This window comes from Epinephelus moara, chromosome 9 (assembly GCF_006386435.1).
Source record: "Epinephelus moara isolate mb chromosome 9, YSFRI_EMoa_1.0, whole genome shotgun sequence".
Classification (NCBI taxonomy): domain Eukaryota; kingdom Metazoa; phylum Chordata; class Actinopteri; order Perciformes; family Serranidae; genus Epinephelus; species Epinephelus moara.
In genome coordinates, this window is record NC_065514.1 from 20,595,467 (window position 1) to 20,615,343 (window position 19,877).

A 19,877-nucleotide genomic window follows, 5' to 3' on the forward strand; every position below is an offset into this window, starting at 1 on the left:
AGATTTTGATGTACAAAAGGGAAATATTAAGGGCAAGAGGGGGTGCTGCAGCTGTCTGCTCAGTTGTGCATGAGATGATTAACATTGGGAGGCTTTTATCTGAGTGCTTTTCTCAAGATTCACCTTACAGAAGGATGAGCAGTGAACAAGTCTGATACTGTATTTAAAAGGTTTGGCGCTTTTCAAAACCACAAGCCTTTGCAATTCTCAAAGCACCCAATGAGAAGAAGCAGCAAGTGGGCTGTGTCACCTTATCGTGTCTAATGTAGCCAGCTACTAAAAAATTACTTTTCAAAACACACACATTTACCATGATTTAAAAAAACACGTTTCTAATCAAGCACATTTTCTCTCTATAAGTATATACAAGAGTTTTTTTTTATAATTGTTACTTGAAATGTCTTTAATATGATCAGACCAGCCTCTTCCCACCTTCCCACACAAACAGCACGCACACCCTCATGCACGCACACACACCACACACTGGCTTGATCGATGCAGTTTGCCATGTGAGAGCTGTGTGTGATGGGTAGCCAGCAGGGGGATGGGTCAATGTGCTGCTGCTGCTGCTGCTGCTCGCTTTTCTATGTGTCTTTCTGCCTATTCTCATGTTCTCTCAAGCACTGGCAGCAGCAGCTCCCTGTTGCTGCAGTGTATGAGAGAATCTCCATCTAACTTGGGGATTAGAGAAGCAGTCATCAAGCTTATCCATTTAGACCTGAAGCGTGGTGGATTTCTCTCCAGCACTTTTTACATGCTGTACGGCTTCAGTGTCTCTGATCCTCTTTGCCAGTCCAATACAAACACAGAGGTGCCCTGAAGAGGAAAAAGGGCTTCACTCTCTGCATGAGGTAAAGTAACACTTTTAAAAAATACATATGATGACTGGATATTAGAACATCTTTCTTTATTTTTTGCATTTGTATACTAGTATGTAAAACATGATATGTGAATATTATGTAATAACAATATGGAGCAAACTTTTGTTAATTTAATAATTGCATCTTGGGTTATTTTAGTGCATGCATTTGCAGGAAAAAACAGTGGTTTTCACACTTTTGCAAAAAAAAAAAAATTTCATTTAAAATTTTTGTTTAAAATCGTCTTTATTTTTATCAGCGCTTGATGTACCACAACAGATTTTACTCTGATCATATATTTATACAGATGTGCAGATGTGTATTGCAGGTGTCTCACCAATACAACATCCTTTTTAAATACATGATGTATACATTTATCATGAGCTATAGAGGATAACTTCAACTAAAAACAGACAGTTCTTACAAAAGGAAAACCTCCAACAAACGCATTTGTTGATCTGAACTGTCAAGTCTTTCAGCAAAAGATCTGCAGTTTATTAAAACGGCTTTAAAATGCTGTCAGCGTATTTTAATATACCACTTAAAGGGATACTTTGCTGGTTTTCAAACAGCTTTGTATCATAACAGTGTGGGTGGTATGTGTAAATGCAATGTGGTAAACTTCCCTCTATCTTACCAGCGCCCAGATCTCCCTGCTCATCTTTTAGCTCGCTGCCAGGACTCAATTTTTGCAGGCTCTGGGGCTGTTACTTAAACTACAGATTGTACAGATTTCTGTATGCTCGCCACCACAGACAGAAATAGTATAGAAGCAGACTGAGGGTGAGAGTCATCCCCCCGCCCCCTCTCGCTCACAAACTCAAACCAAACTGTGATCATATAGTAAAACTAGGCAGGGCTGATTCAATATAAACCAAGATTCTGTTGCTGTACTGCTTTTTTCCTAATTGTCTTCAGAAATGTATTTAAGTGCACTGTTTGGCTGTAATACAAGAATTTGTTAACAAGGAGAGGGTGCCATACTGCACACCTACGGGCAATTTAGAGTCACCAATTAACCTGCATGTCTGTTTGGACTGTGGGAGGAAGCCAGAGTACCCTGAGAAAACCCACGCTGACACGGGGAGAACATGCAAACTCTGCACGGAAGGGCTCCCACACCCTGGGGTTCAAATTCTGTTAGTGCGTTGCCTATTTCTCGCTCAAACTATCACTGGGGGCCATGTTGTTTCCTGTGTCAAAACACCTGTGTCTTGCATTAGCATAGGGCCACAGGCTGGAGTAGAACCCGTGCCGCTGCAGCAACGGCCTTGTACATGGGGCGCCTGCTCTATCCACTAAGCCACCGACGCCCCAGCAGTGAAATACTTTAAATGAAAATGATTTACTTTAAACACTACCTGGAGCAGACAGGGCTTTCTTCATCTTCATTGATCCCTTAGCTTTTCATGATAATGGACTTCATATCAGCAGTTTCTGAAGGAGCATGAACAGCTTCGATGCACCCATTTCAGGTTTTTTATGTAATCTTCATAGAAGTCAATAAAAAAAGCTTTTAAGATGTAGTGTGAACATGGTCACACTAAATGCATTGATTCACGACACTAGCCTTTCATATGAGACAATGCTTTGATGTCTAATGAGAGGATGTAAGAGGTGATTAAGGTTTCCTCTGACGCACAAGGCTTCACTGAGCACAGCGAGAACTCTGTGTACTTCACCCATTGTGCCGTAATAAAAATGTCTATGCTCATCTATTCATTTTTTACACCATAACAGAAAGTGCTGCACTATCAATACAATATTTTGGTCACGCAACATGCTAAGGCATTTTTCATGTACATGTATTATGAGCCAGATGCACTACTGCCCTGGAGGATTAAGCACAGTCTCATCAATCAGCTTTGGACTGTGAGCCAACAGCGGACATGATTTATCACATGTTCGTGTTCTCAAACAAAATATTAATGTGATACATGACAGATGTTTTACAGCATCTTCTGTGGCAGAGAGCATTGTGCCGCACTGGCATCTAACTCCCTTGTTAATGCACATCACAGGCAGGCAGGAAGTGAGTTTACACGGGATGATAAATGCTGTTAATATTGCGTGACTCAACGTGCACTCCTGATTCCATCACATTAACAAAACATAGAGATCGTCTTATAATCAGTGCTGGAGCTGAGCAGTGGGCTCATGGAACAGCATGTGGAAGTCCATACTGCCATTTTCATTATCAGAAATGCCTTGAGTTAATCACCTTTGTGATAAATATTTCTCAGTCATTTACAGCACAGCCATCATTGGGCACTTTTGACAGATTAAAAACTGTTACACTACTGTACATCTTGCCTGTCATACTGCCATCCATTTTTAAATGCTATATTGCCTTATTAGAGATGTTGATTTAAAAAAAAAAAAAATCCATTGTCTGGGGCTGCACACAAATTTGTCAGTCAAATCAGATTTGGCCATTCAGTACAAATAATAGGCTATTTGTTCCTTTTTTTCACACTTTATTGAACTGCAAGATTTTGGAGCTGAATTTGGTGGGACGTTCAAAGTGACAGCAATGTTCTCGTAATATAGTAAAGAAGCCAAGTCAGCCCTCCGAGCTAATGCATGCTCACTGTACTACAAAGTCTTAGGGCTGCTGTGAAACTGCGCCTACTTAGGGCAACAAAAAAGTTGTTTTCGCCCTGAGTCTGGGTCCGCGGTTGCCTGTACCCATCGCAGATATCCTCAGCGAGCAGACGGGACGACTTGAAGTAGTGTAATAAGTTTACCCTGGAGTCCTGCCTAAAAGCGAGGACTGCTGACTCTGAGCAAAATGTCCCCAGAAGCAGCTGCACACTAACTGACAGAAATATGCGTTCTTGGTTGTCAGATTTATCAAATCTCAATCACTGGAAACCTCGCAGCATGTGCATGAGCCTCTTTTCTGTTAATTTGTCAAAGTGAAGCTTTGATTGGTATTATACAAATAACTTTGTAGACTCAAATCACAAAATGAGTAAAACTGTCTGTAATCTAAATATCTAGCTATTCATTTACTTTCCATCTCCACTGTAGTATATCGCCCTTGAATCCCTCTAGAAATTTTATGTATACCTGGTCTGTATGCGTGATGTGCACACTTCCTCACAGGACACTAAATAACAGTTACATGCAGGGAATGACATAAGCATAGTTTTTGTGTGTAGGCGTGGTTTATAGATCTGGCCCGGACAAGAAGAGATTACAAACAAGAAGAGTTACACCAACAGACAGAATGGCATTGCCATCCATAGAGCCATGCTGTCAGCTGAACGGCTGAACAGCGCTCAGGTGCACAGATTTAAGGCTTTTAGCACTGCTTTGTGTGAAAGTAGTGTGAACCTTTTCCCTATACAGCCTGAAAGCCAGACAAGATGCACAGCCTGCATGTCCAGCCAACCAAACAGACCAACTGTGTGCTGGTGTGGGCACTTGTAAAGCTCTGACTTTTCGTCAGGACTTACAGATACACTATCCAATTTTGTTGTAGTGCCCCCAAAACCCCAAAATTTCCTGTTTTAAAACTCAACAAGATCACAGTAAAACTTCAGAACTTCAGCAGAGAGCTGGGAGGAAATGTGGGGATTTCCTAAAGGAAAATAGTGGGTATGTTCAAAATGTGAGACCTGAACTGGTTTCAAAAGTATAAAGCAGCAAAAAATAACAACAACGGATCATCAATTAAAAGAGAGGTAGAAAATGTAAAAACTATAATGTCATGTATATACTATCACAAAGAAACCTCTGCTGAGACAAATTCACATATTGCTTATATGAATGGATAGTAACAGAATAAAGACACAGTGTTGCAGACACAGGCTGTAAGCCATCAAATCTCATGGTTATTATTCTTCTCCCCAGACGTTTTACTAGCTGATCATGACAAGTACTCTTACATAATGCTGGAGAGTTTAGTGGGTCAGAGGGATGCAAAGAATGGGTTTGTGTAAATGTCACTGGGACATGCTGTACACGAAGATAAACCCTGCTGGCATCTGTGTGTTTGTTTGCTGTTGTCACAGAAATGGACGTGGAACATGGATTCTATCGGCAGGTGGATGTCCAGCCCCATGCTCACTACATCGTTGCCTTCTTTGTCTTGGTGATTGGAACAGTGGGTGTTACTGGAAACGCTTTGGTCATGTACGCCTTTTCCTGGTAAGCAAATATTGTGCTTGTCTGTCATTGTAAATTACTAGTCTTTTGTGCAGTGAAGGTCTACCTAAAACCAACTCATTGTTAACCTGAAAACAATGCTTAGTTCTTGTTAATCACACTCTGCGTTGGGTTGCTGATAAACAGATGGAACCAATGGATTTCATGAGCGTGTGTAAAACAACATATAAACAGGAAGTAAAGCATCACGAGGCATGCTGCATGATGCTCAAGTGCTGCTGATATGCTGCTTGCACAAAAACAGCCAGCGCATTGACTTCAAGTTATACTCTAAGATTTACTTGAGATTAGTCCCAAATACATATTTGTATGTGAAGCACAACTCATTCCTGTAAATACATTTTCCAAGTGTGTTTTTTTTAAAGTCGCACTATGCAGGATTGTCGGTTACTGTGCGTAAACATGCATGCCAGCGGAAATGAAAGTAAAAGCCAACCCCGGATTCACTCTGTTTTGGCGTTTCGTTTCGCTATATTTATCGCTGTGTCTCTTGGATGCCCGCTGCTTACTGTTTGGCACCTGGTTTTCTATCTTTTTATAAAGCACCGACTTCACCTGAGTGCTGTGAGAGCACAAGCCCATATATGTCCCAAAAACAGACAATAGGAAATACAGGCAGAGGGCAGAGTCTCTGCAGAAAATATACACTTTTAGTGGAACATAAGTGATGACTGAGTTGGATTACTTCTCCCTGCATATCTTTAAATGAGCATAAGAAATTTATTTAGCTCTTACTGGTCCCTTTTTTGTTATTAACGCCACAGGGATCAGCTAACTTTTTATTTAGTGCAGGAATGAATTAACATTTTTGCATTTTTGGTCCCCTTGTCACATGATCAGTGTGAGAGAGAGTTTTGGTTTGATGCTTTGTTCTATGACATAAAATACATAAGTGAACATCACACTTCACACTCACATTCACACCTACAGGCAATTTGGAGTTACCGATTAATCCAACCTGCATGTCTTTGGATGGTGGGAGGAAGCCGGAGTACCCTGAGAAAACCCACGTTGACCCTAAAAAAATGGTTGCTGACAAGTGTCTAAATGAGACCACAGAACGTCATCAAGCCAAACATAACTTTACAGCCTTGTTGTGATGGCGATATTAAAGTCATGTGACCACGGTATAGTTTGTCTTTAGCCTAATGTTAGCTTTTTACATCTGGCGATTGCATTTACGTGTCAAAAATCACAAATTTGAGTTAATTTGTGAAGATTATCTTGCTGAAAAAAGGTTAAGTGTCATAAACTTTTATTGGCCACAGAGCTCATTTCCTGCAGTAATCTAAAACCATAGGTTTTTTGCTGAGGGAACCAGGGCGATGCTAACTTCCGTGATGGCCTACAAATTAACGTCGTCCCTGCAGCACTCTATTTCTAATACTGTTCCACTGTGTTCACCTCAGTAGAGAATATGCAATAGGTCAGTCACAGTGAAAACATTGATAGATTCTAAATAACCATTCACTCATCATTTTTCTAAACTATTACAAAGTCGTTTCAACCCATAGTTACATTAAAAATGAGGGTTATTGGGTCACTGAGGTTCATCATCATTAAAACAAGGTAGTCCCCCGCAAATAAAAATAACATTGTGAAAAGCCAGAATTAGGACTCTTCGTCACATTTTTGCACATGAACTGGTCCTGTGGACAAATTCTAAGACGCCTAGAAGAAGGGCACGGTTGACACAGTGCTCTACTGTTCAAGCTCTCTAAAGCTGTTTTGTTAATCACACAACATCACACATAAAACAGTAATATGGTGGCATATTACCAGAGGTGGAGGATGTCTTTTGAGCCTCTTCTTCTTAAAGGAATACTTCACACCAATTACTCACCCCGTGTTCTGTTGAGTTTGTGAAGAAAACTTGTTCTGCTTCTCTAACGCCTTTAGGGAACAAAGAATCCAAAAACAGGGTCAATGTTTTGATGAAGTCATAAGGGTGTGGTTGAAAAACAGCAAAACTATGTCAGCTGTAGCTCCTTTGATCAGAGAGGTAAAATGATTGGCGATAGAGTCTGGCTGAGGATGTGACTGGACAAATGAGACTTGGATTAGACTGCACAAGTTGTGTCAGAATTTGTACACGTATGTTTTGCTATAGTTTTGACCCCTTTTACTTCAATTCATCAAGAATTTTCTCAGGTTTTGGATTCTTTGTTCTTTGATAACAAAGTTTGTTATCCCAAATTCAAGGTAACACAGGGCTGCATAATTTATATACAAGTGGTCATTTGGAGGGTGAAGTATGCCTTTAAGTAAGAGTCACAGAGGGGCGCCGAGTAGCTCACCTGGTAGAGCAGGCCCCCCATGTGCAAAGGCTGCGTCCTTGCCACAGCAGCTGCAGCTTTGATTCTTACCTACAGGCCTTTGCTGCATGTCATCCTCTTTCATGATACCTATCAAATAAAAGCCCAGAAATAATCTTTAAACAAAATCATCATTATTGCTTTGTATGTAAAATCTTAATCTGTAAAGTAAGTAGAAACTATTTCCATCAAATTAATGTATTGGAATAAAAAGTACTTCTTTTTCTATTGATATGTAGAAGTCTAAAGTATTACAGTATCAAACATGCCATTTAAAATATTTGACTGGATTAAGACATAATCGATTCTATGATATATCTATATTAATCTAATCTATTGAACATCATCACTATTGACTGAAAGTTATATAACAGTGCATGCTTTTAAGCGACGAGCAAAACAAACTCAAAGTCAATACTCAGAGCGGTTCGTGTGATGTACTCTTGACCCCACACGGTACACACTGCAGTGTTAGGGCACTGCAGAGATTTAGAGCGAACGGGGGAAACAGTGCGCTCTCGCATTAGGAAGCACAGATGTCACAAGCACAGACAGGAAGGTCTTCACACCAGCCTGCAGGCATTCAATAGCAGGAAGCAGCTCAGTGATTTCCTAACTGCACTGGATAAATCAATGCATAAATTCAATTATTCAGTCAAGCTTCTGCCTTATTTACATACAGTCAACACTGTGCTACAGTCCTACTTAAAGCACATACAGAGGGTAAGGAAGCTGAAATAACAGTACTGCAGCTCACAGCATCAACTTCTATATGTGTCCTACTATAGACTGTCCTCTATAAATCTCTCCATATTTCTCATTTTAAATGTTTGGACTTTCAGTGACATGCATGATGATGTCGTCTATAACAGCTAGTCTCAACCAGTGGGTCATGGCCCAGTGGTGGGCGTCAGACTGCCATCTAGTGGGCCACAAAGATACTGCCAAACAGTTACATTAAATTTAAAATACGTTTTTTGAATGGCTAATATAAAAAGCTAGTTTCTTTTATATTTGAATATGCATTAGAATCCATAAATAATACAACATTAAAGTGCAGAATTTCAATGGCCAATTACACCGCGCAAATAAAGACACATCATCAGAGACGAACCTGTTTTGCAATTGTTAGCTAGCTAATGTTTGCTTGGATGCAGTGACACCAAATGAGTGATGTAGGAGACAACCCTGCGCCAGTAAAAGCTCCAAAGCATGTGTTAACACAATATGACCCTGAATTCTTTAAATTTGTAGTCATAATGGCAGGCAGTGATGCTGAGCCGATAGCACAGTGCGATGAATTGCAGTGAAATCCTGTCAAATCAGGTGCTAAAAAACCCCTCATTTTTCTGGGAAGGTGTTTGGAATTTTTTTCCAAACAGTCAGAAGTTGATCTCGAGTTACAAAAGGTTGAGAACTCCTGGCCAATAACACGTCTTCCCTGCCTCATTTTTTTTTTCCAGCCCAAAAGAAGTCCAAGGTAGCGTTCACTGGCTTGCCGTTAAAGCCTGAAGAACAGGGCTGCCTCAGCTTTGTGTGATGATGATATGTCTGATTTTTTCGGAATAGCTGAAAGCAACACATTTGTGTTGAATACACCAGTTGATTCACCATTTTGCTAACTAATGTTATTGTGGCTAAACTACTTTTTACATTTAACACATATTGGACCAAAAACTGTGATGTCACTCTGCATGCTTTTTCAGTTGAAAGGACATGTAAAAATATACTGTAATGTCAGCTGTTACGGTTTTTGTGTCCCTGTCAAAATTAAGAAGAACAAAAACACATTTCTTATTTTATTTTATTTTATTTTATTTATTTTGTCACATATAGTTGGCACCAAAAAGGACATACAAAAAAAAAAAGATAGTAATGAAGTTTTTACAATATACAAAAAATGGGCTTTTTTGTGTGCGTGTGTGTTGTTGTTTTTTTTTGCCATGTTTCATAGGATTGAGCCGAGTATGCAGATGAAATAATTATCAGGTATCAGGTACAAGGGAAATCCTCATTTGGGTAGCTGTATTCAGTTTCTTGCTCTTGTGATCAAAAATGATCTGAAGCTCAACCCTGAGGCTGTTCTGTAAATAGTTTTTAATAAATTATAGATACAGTGACTTCTGATCAACCCATGTCACTATCGGGTTAAAAATAACAACTTCTGATTAGGTCCCACCCATTTCCTGTTTAAGCTCCCCCCATGTCATGTTCAAACTCCGCCCACTCAGAGTGCAGATACAGATATAGATAGCTTAGTTAATGGTGTACTCACACATCCCTAGTATTTCCCTTGTCTCTGAGACAGATTTTAGACCTTCAGCCCTGCTTAATTTTGAATTTAATATTGGTCTGATATTAACTTTAATACAAATGACACATAAATACAATGAAATTACACTGACATTATAATTAATGAAATGTATCGTGCTATTTTATGTCTTTTTTAATTAAAAGTTACAGTCATTTCTACCAGACTGTAAATGACCACAGCAATAGTGTTATGACAGGAGAGCACATGGCTAAAGGACAGTTAGCTCCATTTAGGGAACTGAAATAAGAAGAAATCAAGGTCAATGTTTGTCAAATCGAGAATGTGTTTACTCGCTGTCATTTCGAAACAGCTCTTATTTCCTTGAACATCACAAATAATAAGTAAACTAAAACAGACATTAGCAAGCTAACGTGTCATGAGTATTATATATTTATTTATTTAATTTATTTTTAACATAACAAAATGTCATTTCCACAACAAACATTTCCAACACAGTGTAATGGAAAACATATATGGTGTAATAGAAATGACAATTCCAGTGTTATACTACCTAAAATATTGTATCAACACAAAACAACACACAAATATGTGTAGATTTTCTAAAAGTTTCCAGACCATAGCTGAAGTATGACCCATATACCAGTGTGTATGTTCTATACAGTATATGCACTATGGCTGCTGCTGCTTGGTATATAGTACTCCACTGGATGCAGTGAAGGACTGAGTGTTAGATAGATCCCAGGGTCTGACTTGTTTTCTGCATTAGGGAGCCATCTCCAGTGACACACAGCCATCTCAAATGTTGCATCACTCAATCTCCACTCCTGTCACACTTCAGTATATATCCACTCACCTGCATGTAAACACACAAATACACTCCAACGTTTTTGCCTGTGGAATGTTAACTCTTTTTGGTCTTTTTACAGTCAGTGGGCAAAATAAGGAGGGCAGTGGCCATAGGCTAAATGGAGCTGATGTAACTATTAAAGTAGTCAGTTATGGCACTATACAGTATGAATGAAGGTTTACATATCCAGTACAAGGATGCATATGGTATCATTGCTTTCACTGGAGTTGGAACAAAGACTCATCCACCATCTGTGTCCCTACACTCCTTATACCTTTTATGTCACAGTAAATAACTGTGTATAAAATGTTCACTGACGCAGAATACACCGTCACTTTACAGATGAAAGACATCAAAGGCTGCTAGAAATAGTTAATATTCTGAAGCCTGCATTAATAAAAGGTGATACAAAATTTAGGTAACCTTCGGATTTCCCTAGTTCAATAATTAGAGAAATCACCACACGTTGGTCGCCCTCCATGCAGCCGGGCACTCTTTCTGGGGACTTGTTTCAGTGTAACAAAGGCATTAGCTAGGATTTGCAGATTGTTGCCAAAAAGCAATCTGAGGTGTGTTTGTGTGTGCAGTGAGCTATGGCTTGCAAACAGAAGGTTATCAAGTACACACCATTACCATGCATTACAACATGACCATCTGTGCCAGCTCACGGCTGTAGAAAAAGCGCTGGCAGCATCTGCTGCGAGCCCCACAAAGATCGCTCATTACTGTTCATAAAACTTTACATGTGCATGTAAATGTGTTTTACAGATTTTCTTGAAGTGAGATTGTGTGAACATTTTATATAGGTAGTCTTAAAATATGCTAAAAGGTAGCTTCTTGTTAACTGATGGCTGACGCAGTATGAGCATATTTCACAGGAGGAATGGATTACATGTGCATCTGTTTTGGCATGTTGTGTCTGTTTCTCTTCTTGACAATAGGAAAGAGCAGTGTTACCTGGACAGTTTGGATTTTAGGGAGATTTGACAACACATTCTCATCCCAAGTTGTCACATATCGTTGTTTTCATGTCTATATATTACATGCTAGGTGTCCTCCTGCATCTGCTTTTGGCATTCTGGGACACCGCTACCAACGCCTGGACAACAACAATAGCATGTGCTTGGGTTTAGAAAAGACATCATGCTTTGGCTCTACATTTATAGCGGGGGCAAACACCGGGCTCCCAGGTGAAAGTCCTGGGTTTTGTTGGACTCATCCATCACCCCTCCCACCCACCCTGTAAGGACTTTCCAGCTCCCTATATTACGTCAGTACAGGCAACGTTTCAACCCGATGCTGTCCAGTGATGTGTCATACCACCACTACAGGTGCTGTCTGGCCGGTCAGCAGCATACCGTAACACTGTGAAAGGTTATGACTGGCCATGTTACGAACTGACGCCACCCAGCAGCATATCATACTGCCATGAAAGGTGGCTTTTGGCGTCAGGTGTCTGATGCCGAAATCACTGACAAAGCGGCAGTATTCGATGACTTCGAAATGGGTTTCAGGCAAGACATATGGAGTTGCTATCAGGAAAAAAGCTTGAAATTCCTAGTTAGCAAACAACTGTAATGTTGCAGAGCAACTCAACTTTCTTCACAAACTTGTTCACAGGTTTGGTTTCCATTAAAAAAAACCATAAAAGGTGCTGCTGGGATCTGGGAGATTTACCTTTCTGCGTGGGGTTCATTTGTAGGAGACACGCAGATGTTTGAAAGACTTAAGAAATAGTTTCCCCCTCAGGAAGAATAGAGGCTTATGCCGGAGTCAATAAGAGAGTACACTGCCAATACTGCTTGGATTCTATGGATATCCTTTAGGCATTTGGATCATGATGTTTCCCTACTGTTCTTCCGACAGTACATCGAAATTTAAAGGTCATTTATAATTGGATTTCTCTTGTGATGAAGTGTCCACTTTGACTGACTCTTTTCATTACAACTGCAAACACAGAAAGAAAATTAAATCCACTGAATCCATTGGTATTGAATATGGGTTTGTGTTCCTTGATTTAATGTCACAGTATTAGTGTGCTCTGGGGTTGCAATGATTTATCAGTCGAACATCTGCATCACCCAATTTTTACCTTGATGACTGCAAATGCACTGTAGGCAAATAAGATGACATTCACCGATAGCAGTGTCCAATGTTTATTTGTTGTGTCGTATCAATTTGCGCCGGCTAAATGTGGTGCCTGTTAATTGCGGTCTGACTCTGACAACAGTAGCTGGCATACGCAGCTGCTGATTAGAAGAAGAAGCCACTGGCCTGGCATGACGTAGGAGGACAACGGGTGCTGTGTGCAAGTGTGGTTTGTTGACGTTTGCTTTCAGTGAGCAGCTGTTAAGTTCTGTGTCTCACATGTTGGATATAAAGAGAAAAAGACTGAGATACAACAAGGCATACAGTGTCAGTGATACTCAACTTGCTTTGCTTGGGAGCCACTTTTGTAAAATGACAGGAGGCCATGGGCCAGTTGCAGCAGCCCCATACATGTACGCATGGGCAAGGACGTTAGGGGCTTAACTAGGACCTCTGTTGGTGGGTTCTGGGATCCTCCACTGACACCTTTTGGATAAACAAGCTCTATTTTGATGCTTTTAAGCATACATATACATGTATGCTTATTTTTGTAAGTACAAATCTTTGTAAAGAAGTAGTTTGTTAGGCACTGGTATTGGCATCAGTATGGGCCCAGAATTTCACAATCGGTCCATCCCTAGTGTGTTCAACTACAATCCCTCCCTGGTAACAGCTGAAATCGTTCATCTTTGAACAATCTTTGATCTAAACTTGCTGTAACAGAGTGTTATTGAAAGTGCATGTATGGATGTGCCTTTGCCATTACTTCCACCCCCTGCCTGCTGAGGGTGGAATTAGGTTCAGAAGGATCCGGATTTGAGAGTTATTGGATGGATATTGCATTGGCCAGGGTGTGAATCCCTGTCCCTCTACATGTCCTGTATGCCACTCTGGGGAAAAGTAATTTAAAAACAACCTTTCAGAGCAATAAGCCTCATGAATAAAACATTATCTTAGCATAGTATGGTTGAGTAACAAACATTGTATGGACTAACTGGGCAAAAATGTTCCAGTCGACTCCCTGTTGGAAATTACAAGTCGTACACTTGAACTTTTTGCATACAGGTCCTGCATGGTGTCACAAATTATAGAAACAAGTAAACATAATGTACATGTAGCAAATCCAATGATGGTCACTTGTTCAAGCCAATGAAAAATGTATGTATATCACCAACATTTGGATGTAGGTAGTCCAAAAGGCAGTGGATGTATTACACACAAAAGGTAAGGCTGTAGCAACAAATAAAAGTGTTAAGGCATATGAACTTTAACTGAACACAAGAAAAAGGTTGCTATTGTGTTAAAATTTGAAATTTTAAAAAAAATTGATTGATTTGATTTGATGACTTTTGATTTGAGACTCTTCAGTCCTTGTGTGTTTCAGTAACAAGAAGCTACGGACTGCCCCCAACTTTTTCATCATGAACCTGGCAGTCAGTGACTTCCTCATGGCAATCACACAGTCGCCCATCTTCTTCGTTAACTCTCTTTATAAGGGGTGGATTTTTGGTGAAACAGGTATTTTTTTCATATTCACGTATGTACTCTGAGAATAGCTTTATCCTTTATATATCTGTCACTGTTGTCTGTGTGCCCTTTCAAAATGTGCCTGTTCGTAACGGGCTGATTGCTTGGCCTTTAGTATTGCTGCTTGCAGGTTCCTCGACAACCGCTCATCCAAACAACTTCACACTCAACACTGCGCCTCCTTGGGTCCTGAGCAATACACATGCCATGAGACAGTTGCGTCCCCCTGGTAATGCTAGCGTGCAAAAGCCCACACAAACATTTTATGAAGTCACTCATTGAAGTCAAAACAAAAGCATTAATTCCGAATGTTATATCGCTGATGCTTGAAATGTTGGTCTCTCTTTCGTCATCTGTACTTGAATGTACCGTAATGAGCAGTGGTGTAGTGGTGGGTATACACAGGTATACAGGGTATACCCACCTTTTTTTCTGCCCATTAGAGTATACTCACCTATCAGCCAAAAAGCCATTGGAATATGTAGGAGAGTTTATCCACTTCCTCCTCGGTAACATACCCATCTACCTCGTAGTACCCACCTCATCAATTACCGCTACACCACTGGTAAGGAGCAACGGAGAGCAAGCTGTACCCAGCATCCCCTTCAGTGTAACAGTTAATACAGGTCCCCTCTCCATACACTACACATTGTGTACTTCTGGGGATAGTAACACACTTCTAATAAATATGTCCCGTAGGTCTCAAGAGCTCGCACTTGACATTTCCTTAGGTCCTCAGCGACACACTCGCCAAGTGTAACGTCGCTCAGATGAATGGTTGATGAGAAAATCGTAGGACAGACATACAGTCCATACAGACAGAGACTCCTTCCATTTCAGATATCAATAAAATTGAATGCAAAACTAACTGCTTTTCCCTTGCAATATTTTGAGACATTTTTTAATCTCAGAATATGTGTGTTACGTTATCTGTGGCTGCTGTTTAGTCATGAGAAATGTATGTAAAAAATTATGATAGCATTTATATATAGAAGCATTAAGTCCCTTACTCCATGGAACCTGAATTATTTAACTAAATCTACAGTCATGGCTCTAAGAATAGTTTGCATTGCAATTTGAAGTCCTCACTATTCATATTAGTTATCTCAGGAAGTACAGTCTTCTGAACAGAAGAAAAAACATATCAATGAAATGCTTTCTTCTTCCTCTTCCACCACAGGCTGTAAAATGTATGCATTCTGTGGAGCTTTATTTGGAATCACTTCCATGATCAACCTCCTGGCCATCTCTGTAGACCGCTACATCGTCATCACCAAGCCCCTGCAGGCCATACAGTGGACATCCAAGAGACGCACTTGCCTCATTATTGCCTTGGTCTGGCTGTACTCACTAGCCTGGAGCCTTGCACCTCTTTTGGGGTGGAGTAAGTAACTTATTCTCTCACGTCCTTCCTCTTTTTATTCAACTTTCTATCGTTTATGCTTTTAGACGTTATACTTCCCTCTTATCCGTCTTTGTAATTTTTATCTCTCAAGGTTCGTACATACCAGAGGGCCTGATGACCTCATGCACATGGGACTATGTGACATCTACTCCTGCCAATAAAAGTTATACGTTGATGCTGTGCTGCTTTGTATTCTTCATCCCTCTGGGCATCATATCTTATTGTTATCTGTGCATGTTCCTGGCAATCCGTCATGCAAGCAGGTGAATGAATCAACCTAGGTGAATATGCAGCACTTTAGTCTACACAAACAAGTCTACTTAATAAGTGTATAAAACAGCATCATACCATTGACGTGCAGACTACAGCTCCCCCTTTCTGTCACATCTCCACATCAACAATCTATTGCAATGTGTTTCAGGAGATGCTTGAAATCACTGCAGTGCAACTTGCTACAAGCACATTATATAAATTTGAACTGTGGCTTACACGTCTCCCTCTAGTTCTTCCCTTGTCTAATTTCTCTTTGTGCATATGTATATATTTGTCTTTTTTCCCCAGATCCTGACATTTCATGCCTGTCCACCTGTAGCCCTCAGTGTGCTACCTCTGTAGATGTTAGCAAATTCACCCCTCAGCATTTAACTGTAGCTGTTTCCCATATCAGAGGTAGCCTCCAAGCCTGTATACATCATAATAGGTTGACGAAGCTATCCTGTTCTATAGGGTCATTCCGATGAAGCCAAGGAATAATTCTGTAGTGTCTCTTACTTCCTAATTTATCTTCTGTCCATATGATGTGGCAGTTGATTGCGTTTGCCATCAATAAAGGTACACTATGCAGGAAACAGTTATCAGTATCGTCAGCGAAAGTAAGGTGAAACCCAACCAAAGCTTTGTACGATTGGTGTTTTGCCTCGCTGTATTTGCATGTTTCAGTGCTGTGTCCGTAGTTTTCGTAACTGCCTGTTGGATGCGTGTTGCTTACCTTCTTGCACCAGGTCACTACATTTTCATGAAGTCCCGACCCCACCTGGGTGCTGTGCCTAGGAAGCACATTAGTTTCCTACAATAGCGAAGGCATGACCCACCCTACTCTCCCTTACTCTGCGTCTGATTGGATTACCCTGACATTCTTACCCTAACCCTAATCAATCCCACTCCTCTTGCCTAAACTTAACCGATCCAACCAACGAAGGCGATGAGTACTAGCCAATCAGATGGAGAGTAGAACAGGTCATGCCTTGGCAAATTTGTGCCCTAAACACAGCAAAATACACCATCACACACTTGTAATGGGGAATGAGTGATCATTTAGAGGGATTACTTATGAATGAGTCTATCCGTTGTTGGTTTAGTATACCTTTAAGGGCATAGTATAAAAGTATACAGCTACACAGTCCTCCTTATTTTGCCTCAGAGAAACAAAAATAATCTCAGCTGAGGAAATAAGAATAATCAAATGTACCCTGTGTATGATGCCTGCCAGCCCCGTTTCTTATCAGTGTCTGCTTTGCCTACCACGTGTTTCACTGTGTCTGCATTTGCTACATTAGGTTCTGCATACATTACACAATACTGTCTTTCTGCAAACACTATATTCATTTTTAGGGATTTTTAAAAATGTATTTAGCCTCTGAATACACTTATGTATTGACTATGAAATGTCTTTATTCCCTCTCTCTCTGTCCTAACAGAGATGTGGAGAAGTTGGGGTATCAGGTGAGGAAGTCCACCCTGCTCCAGCAGCAGTCCATCAAGACTGAATGGAAACTGGCCAAGATTGCCTTTGTGGTCATCATAGTGTTTGTGCTTTCCTGGTCGCCCTATGCATGTGTCACCCTCATCGCCTGGGCTGGGTAAATATACAGTGTGACAAGGGCTCTTTATGAGCCAATAATTAGTTGTAATGGTCTAACTGCATATGTTGTGTCCAGACAGCTTGTTAGACTCAGCAACTCATAAAACTTCTAGGATGCTTGGTTGCACTGTGTAAATCATTTTAGCCATTAACCATGACCCATATTCCACCTCTTGTAGAATATCATTATATCTGGCATGATGAAATACTGTGCAATAGGGTCAAACTACAGTGCAAGTTTCATACCAGGTGATGTACAGTTGCACTCTTTACAAACACCTTGCAGATACGGAAGCATCCTCAGTCCTTATTCCAAAGCTGTCCCCGCTGTTATAGCCAAGGCCTCGGCCATCTACAACCCTTTCATCTACGCCATCATTCACTCTAAATACAGGTGAGTGCGGACACCAACTAATCAGTAACCTAAGCTAGAACAGAATGTAGAGGTTTTACTGACAGATGATTATTTCTCAACAGGGACACCATGGCAGAAAAGGTTCCCTGTCTACACTTCCTCGCCCAGGCCCCCAGGCGGAAGTGCATGTCAGTGTCACACAGCGAAACCTCCCTCAGGGACTCGATGCTGAGCAGACAGTCATCGGTCTCCAAAACCAAGTTTTACAGAGTTTCATCCATGTCTACATCAGACACAGTGAGTTAGGCTTCCACAATAGGCTTTCAGGAGAAGAAGCAAACACAGGACAGTGGTGTGGTGTTTACAGAAATAAGAAATCAAATGCACAGAAAGTGATATGTCTAGAGTTATTTTCAGTGTTGGTTTTGATCCCTGTTTTGGTTTAGCTGCCTCCTGGCCAATAAAAGTCACGAGAAATCTTTGGACTAATACAGTTCGGATTTTAAATTGCTCTCTAACTGTATAAAGTCACATTATATTTTCCAGTTTGTATTAGTAAATTCTTATGATTCCCTTGCAGCAGGTTTGGAGTGATGTGGAGCTGGATCCTATGGACCAGAGCCACTGTGTGAGGTCCAGCTATTCCCTTGGAGCTCTGAGGGACAAAGACCACAAGTCATTAGCTAAGCAGACCAAAGCAAAGGGAAGCCACAGCCAGGAGCAGGTAGGGTAGGTGCCCGTCATTATATTTGTTTATTTTACATTAAAATTATCTCAAAGACTTTAAAGCTATAACATGTCAGCACAACCATGTGTTATTTTTGTATTTGATTTAAATCCTGCCATAGATCCACATCCCAGAGTGGGGCTCTTTGAGCAGATGTGACCGCACCCTATCGCCTGAGTCTGTCAACACAGTAATGCCCCCGACCTTGGGGAGGAGAAGGGAGGAGAATCCTGGAAGTTGGACTAAACAGGATGATAAGCAAGAGAACAAGGGTGAACGTGGACAGAGAGAGGCACAGCAAGTAAAGAAGGAGAAAAATGAGCAGGAGTTGCAGGTCTGCATACAGACAGACTCTACGGACAGTGTTGTTTGTGTGCACTCCCAAAGGATTATTGGACCCAACTCAAAGAAAGGCCCTCTGGATCACGGCGATAGTGAGGGAAAGCAAAGCACACAAAGCAGACAGAGAGAACTGTTGCTGGATTTACAGCTTCTGGACTGTCCTGCTCAGGTGTTTGAGTCTGTGCAAAGATTTCTAAGCTAAATGTTAAATATGTTTATTTATCTATGTGGCTTTGTGTGACCGTTGCACAGCAGAGTAAACGCGTATGGGTTTTTTTTGTTCAGAGATGTTGAGGTAATCTCTTTAAGCAGCTGTTCAAATTTCTATCTCAACTGTTTAGCAATGCAACCAAATACATTTGTTTATTGGTTTTATCGTATTCACACAGCTGTTAATGTCATTGACGTACTGTAAACCTCCTCTGTTCGAGCTTGCTGTTAACATACAAAATAATGCTACCCATGTTTTTGTTAAAGTCAAGTCCACGGTATAAACAACACTGTCACAGTCAAGAAAAAAAAAAATCTTACAAATGGAACTTGAACTTCAAATGACTTTTTTAAAAAGTTCAAAATATATAATGCACTTTCGTAAAAAAAAATAAATAAAATAAAATAAAAAAATAAAAAATATATCAAGAGCCAAGAATCATCTGTATACCAACAACTAATTAAAGACCAACCATATTATCATCCTGTTGCAGAGAGACCAAAGTTTGTTTCCTTCTGGAGTGTTTTTTGTGTATTTAGTGAGGAAGTAGATTTTACATTTTCTTTACTTTCTGACTAAGGCTCATGAGCAATGCAACATTAGATGACTTACTTACTGCCATGTCTATAATGCACTGTTAGCATGATCGTTACATCTATAATGCTTTTATGAGTCATCGTAGAACTCATAATATACTCTATGTATGACATGGTGTTTATCATATGTTTCTAAGTTGCTGACATTATGCTGTATTACAAGTCCAGGCAGTAATTATGCAACCCAAAACTTTCATTCACTTCTGCTACTTTGAAAACAATGTTACATATTTCAACTAGTGTTTTGCTAACTAAAGTGAATCATAATGCATTTCAGCTACCAGATGCAGTAAGT

General features: G+C 40.4%; 1 protein-coding gene across 2 annotated transcripts; it reads left to right on the top strand.

Moving 5' to 3' along the window:
- Positions 1-621: 621 nt before the first annotated feature.
- opn4xa (opsin 4xa) lies at positions 622-19,424 on the top strand. Of its 2 annotated transcripts, none has more exons than XM_050053144.1 (10): positions 622-851; positions 4,880-5,015; positions 13,943-14,076; positions 15,266-15,469; positions 15,582-15,753; positions 17,188-17,349; positions 17,638-17,745; positions 17,829-18,003; positions 18,287-18,430; positions 18,555-19,424. In XM_050053144.1, the coding sequence occupies exons 2-10, from the start codon at positions 4,882-4,884 to the stop codon at positions 18,975-18,977; spliced, it is 1,656 nt and encodes a 551-aa protein (XP_049909101.1). In that variant the 5' UTR covers positions 622-851; positions 4,880-4,881; the 3' UTR covers positions 18,978-19,424. The 2 variants fall into 2 exon arrangements, with proteins under 2 accessions (XP_049909101.1, XP_049909102.1); XM_050053145.1 differs by having other exon boundaries at positions 18,287-18,435; positions 18,555-18,720.
- Positions 19,425-19,877: the final 453 nt, after the last annotated feature.

Bases quoted from the DNA above. Each gene is read 5' to 3' on its own strand.
- opn4xa (XM_050053144.1), top strand. From the start codon at position 4,882: ATGGACGTGGAACATGGATTCTATCGGCAGGTGGATGTCCAGCCCCAT. The intron at 5,016-13,942 runs GTAAGCAAATAT...TGTGTGTTTCAG, and splicing joins GTCATGTACGCCTTTTCCTG to TAACAAGAAGCTACGGACTG. The intron at 18,004-18,286 runs GTGAGTTAGGCT...ATTCCCTTGCAG, and splicing joins CCATGTCTACATCAGACACA to CAGGTTTGGAGTGATGTGGA.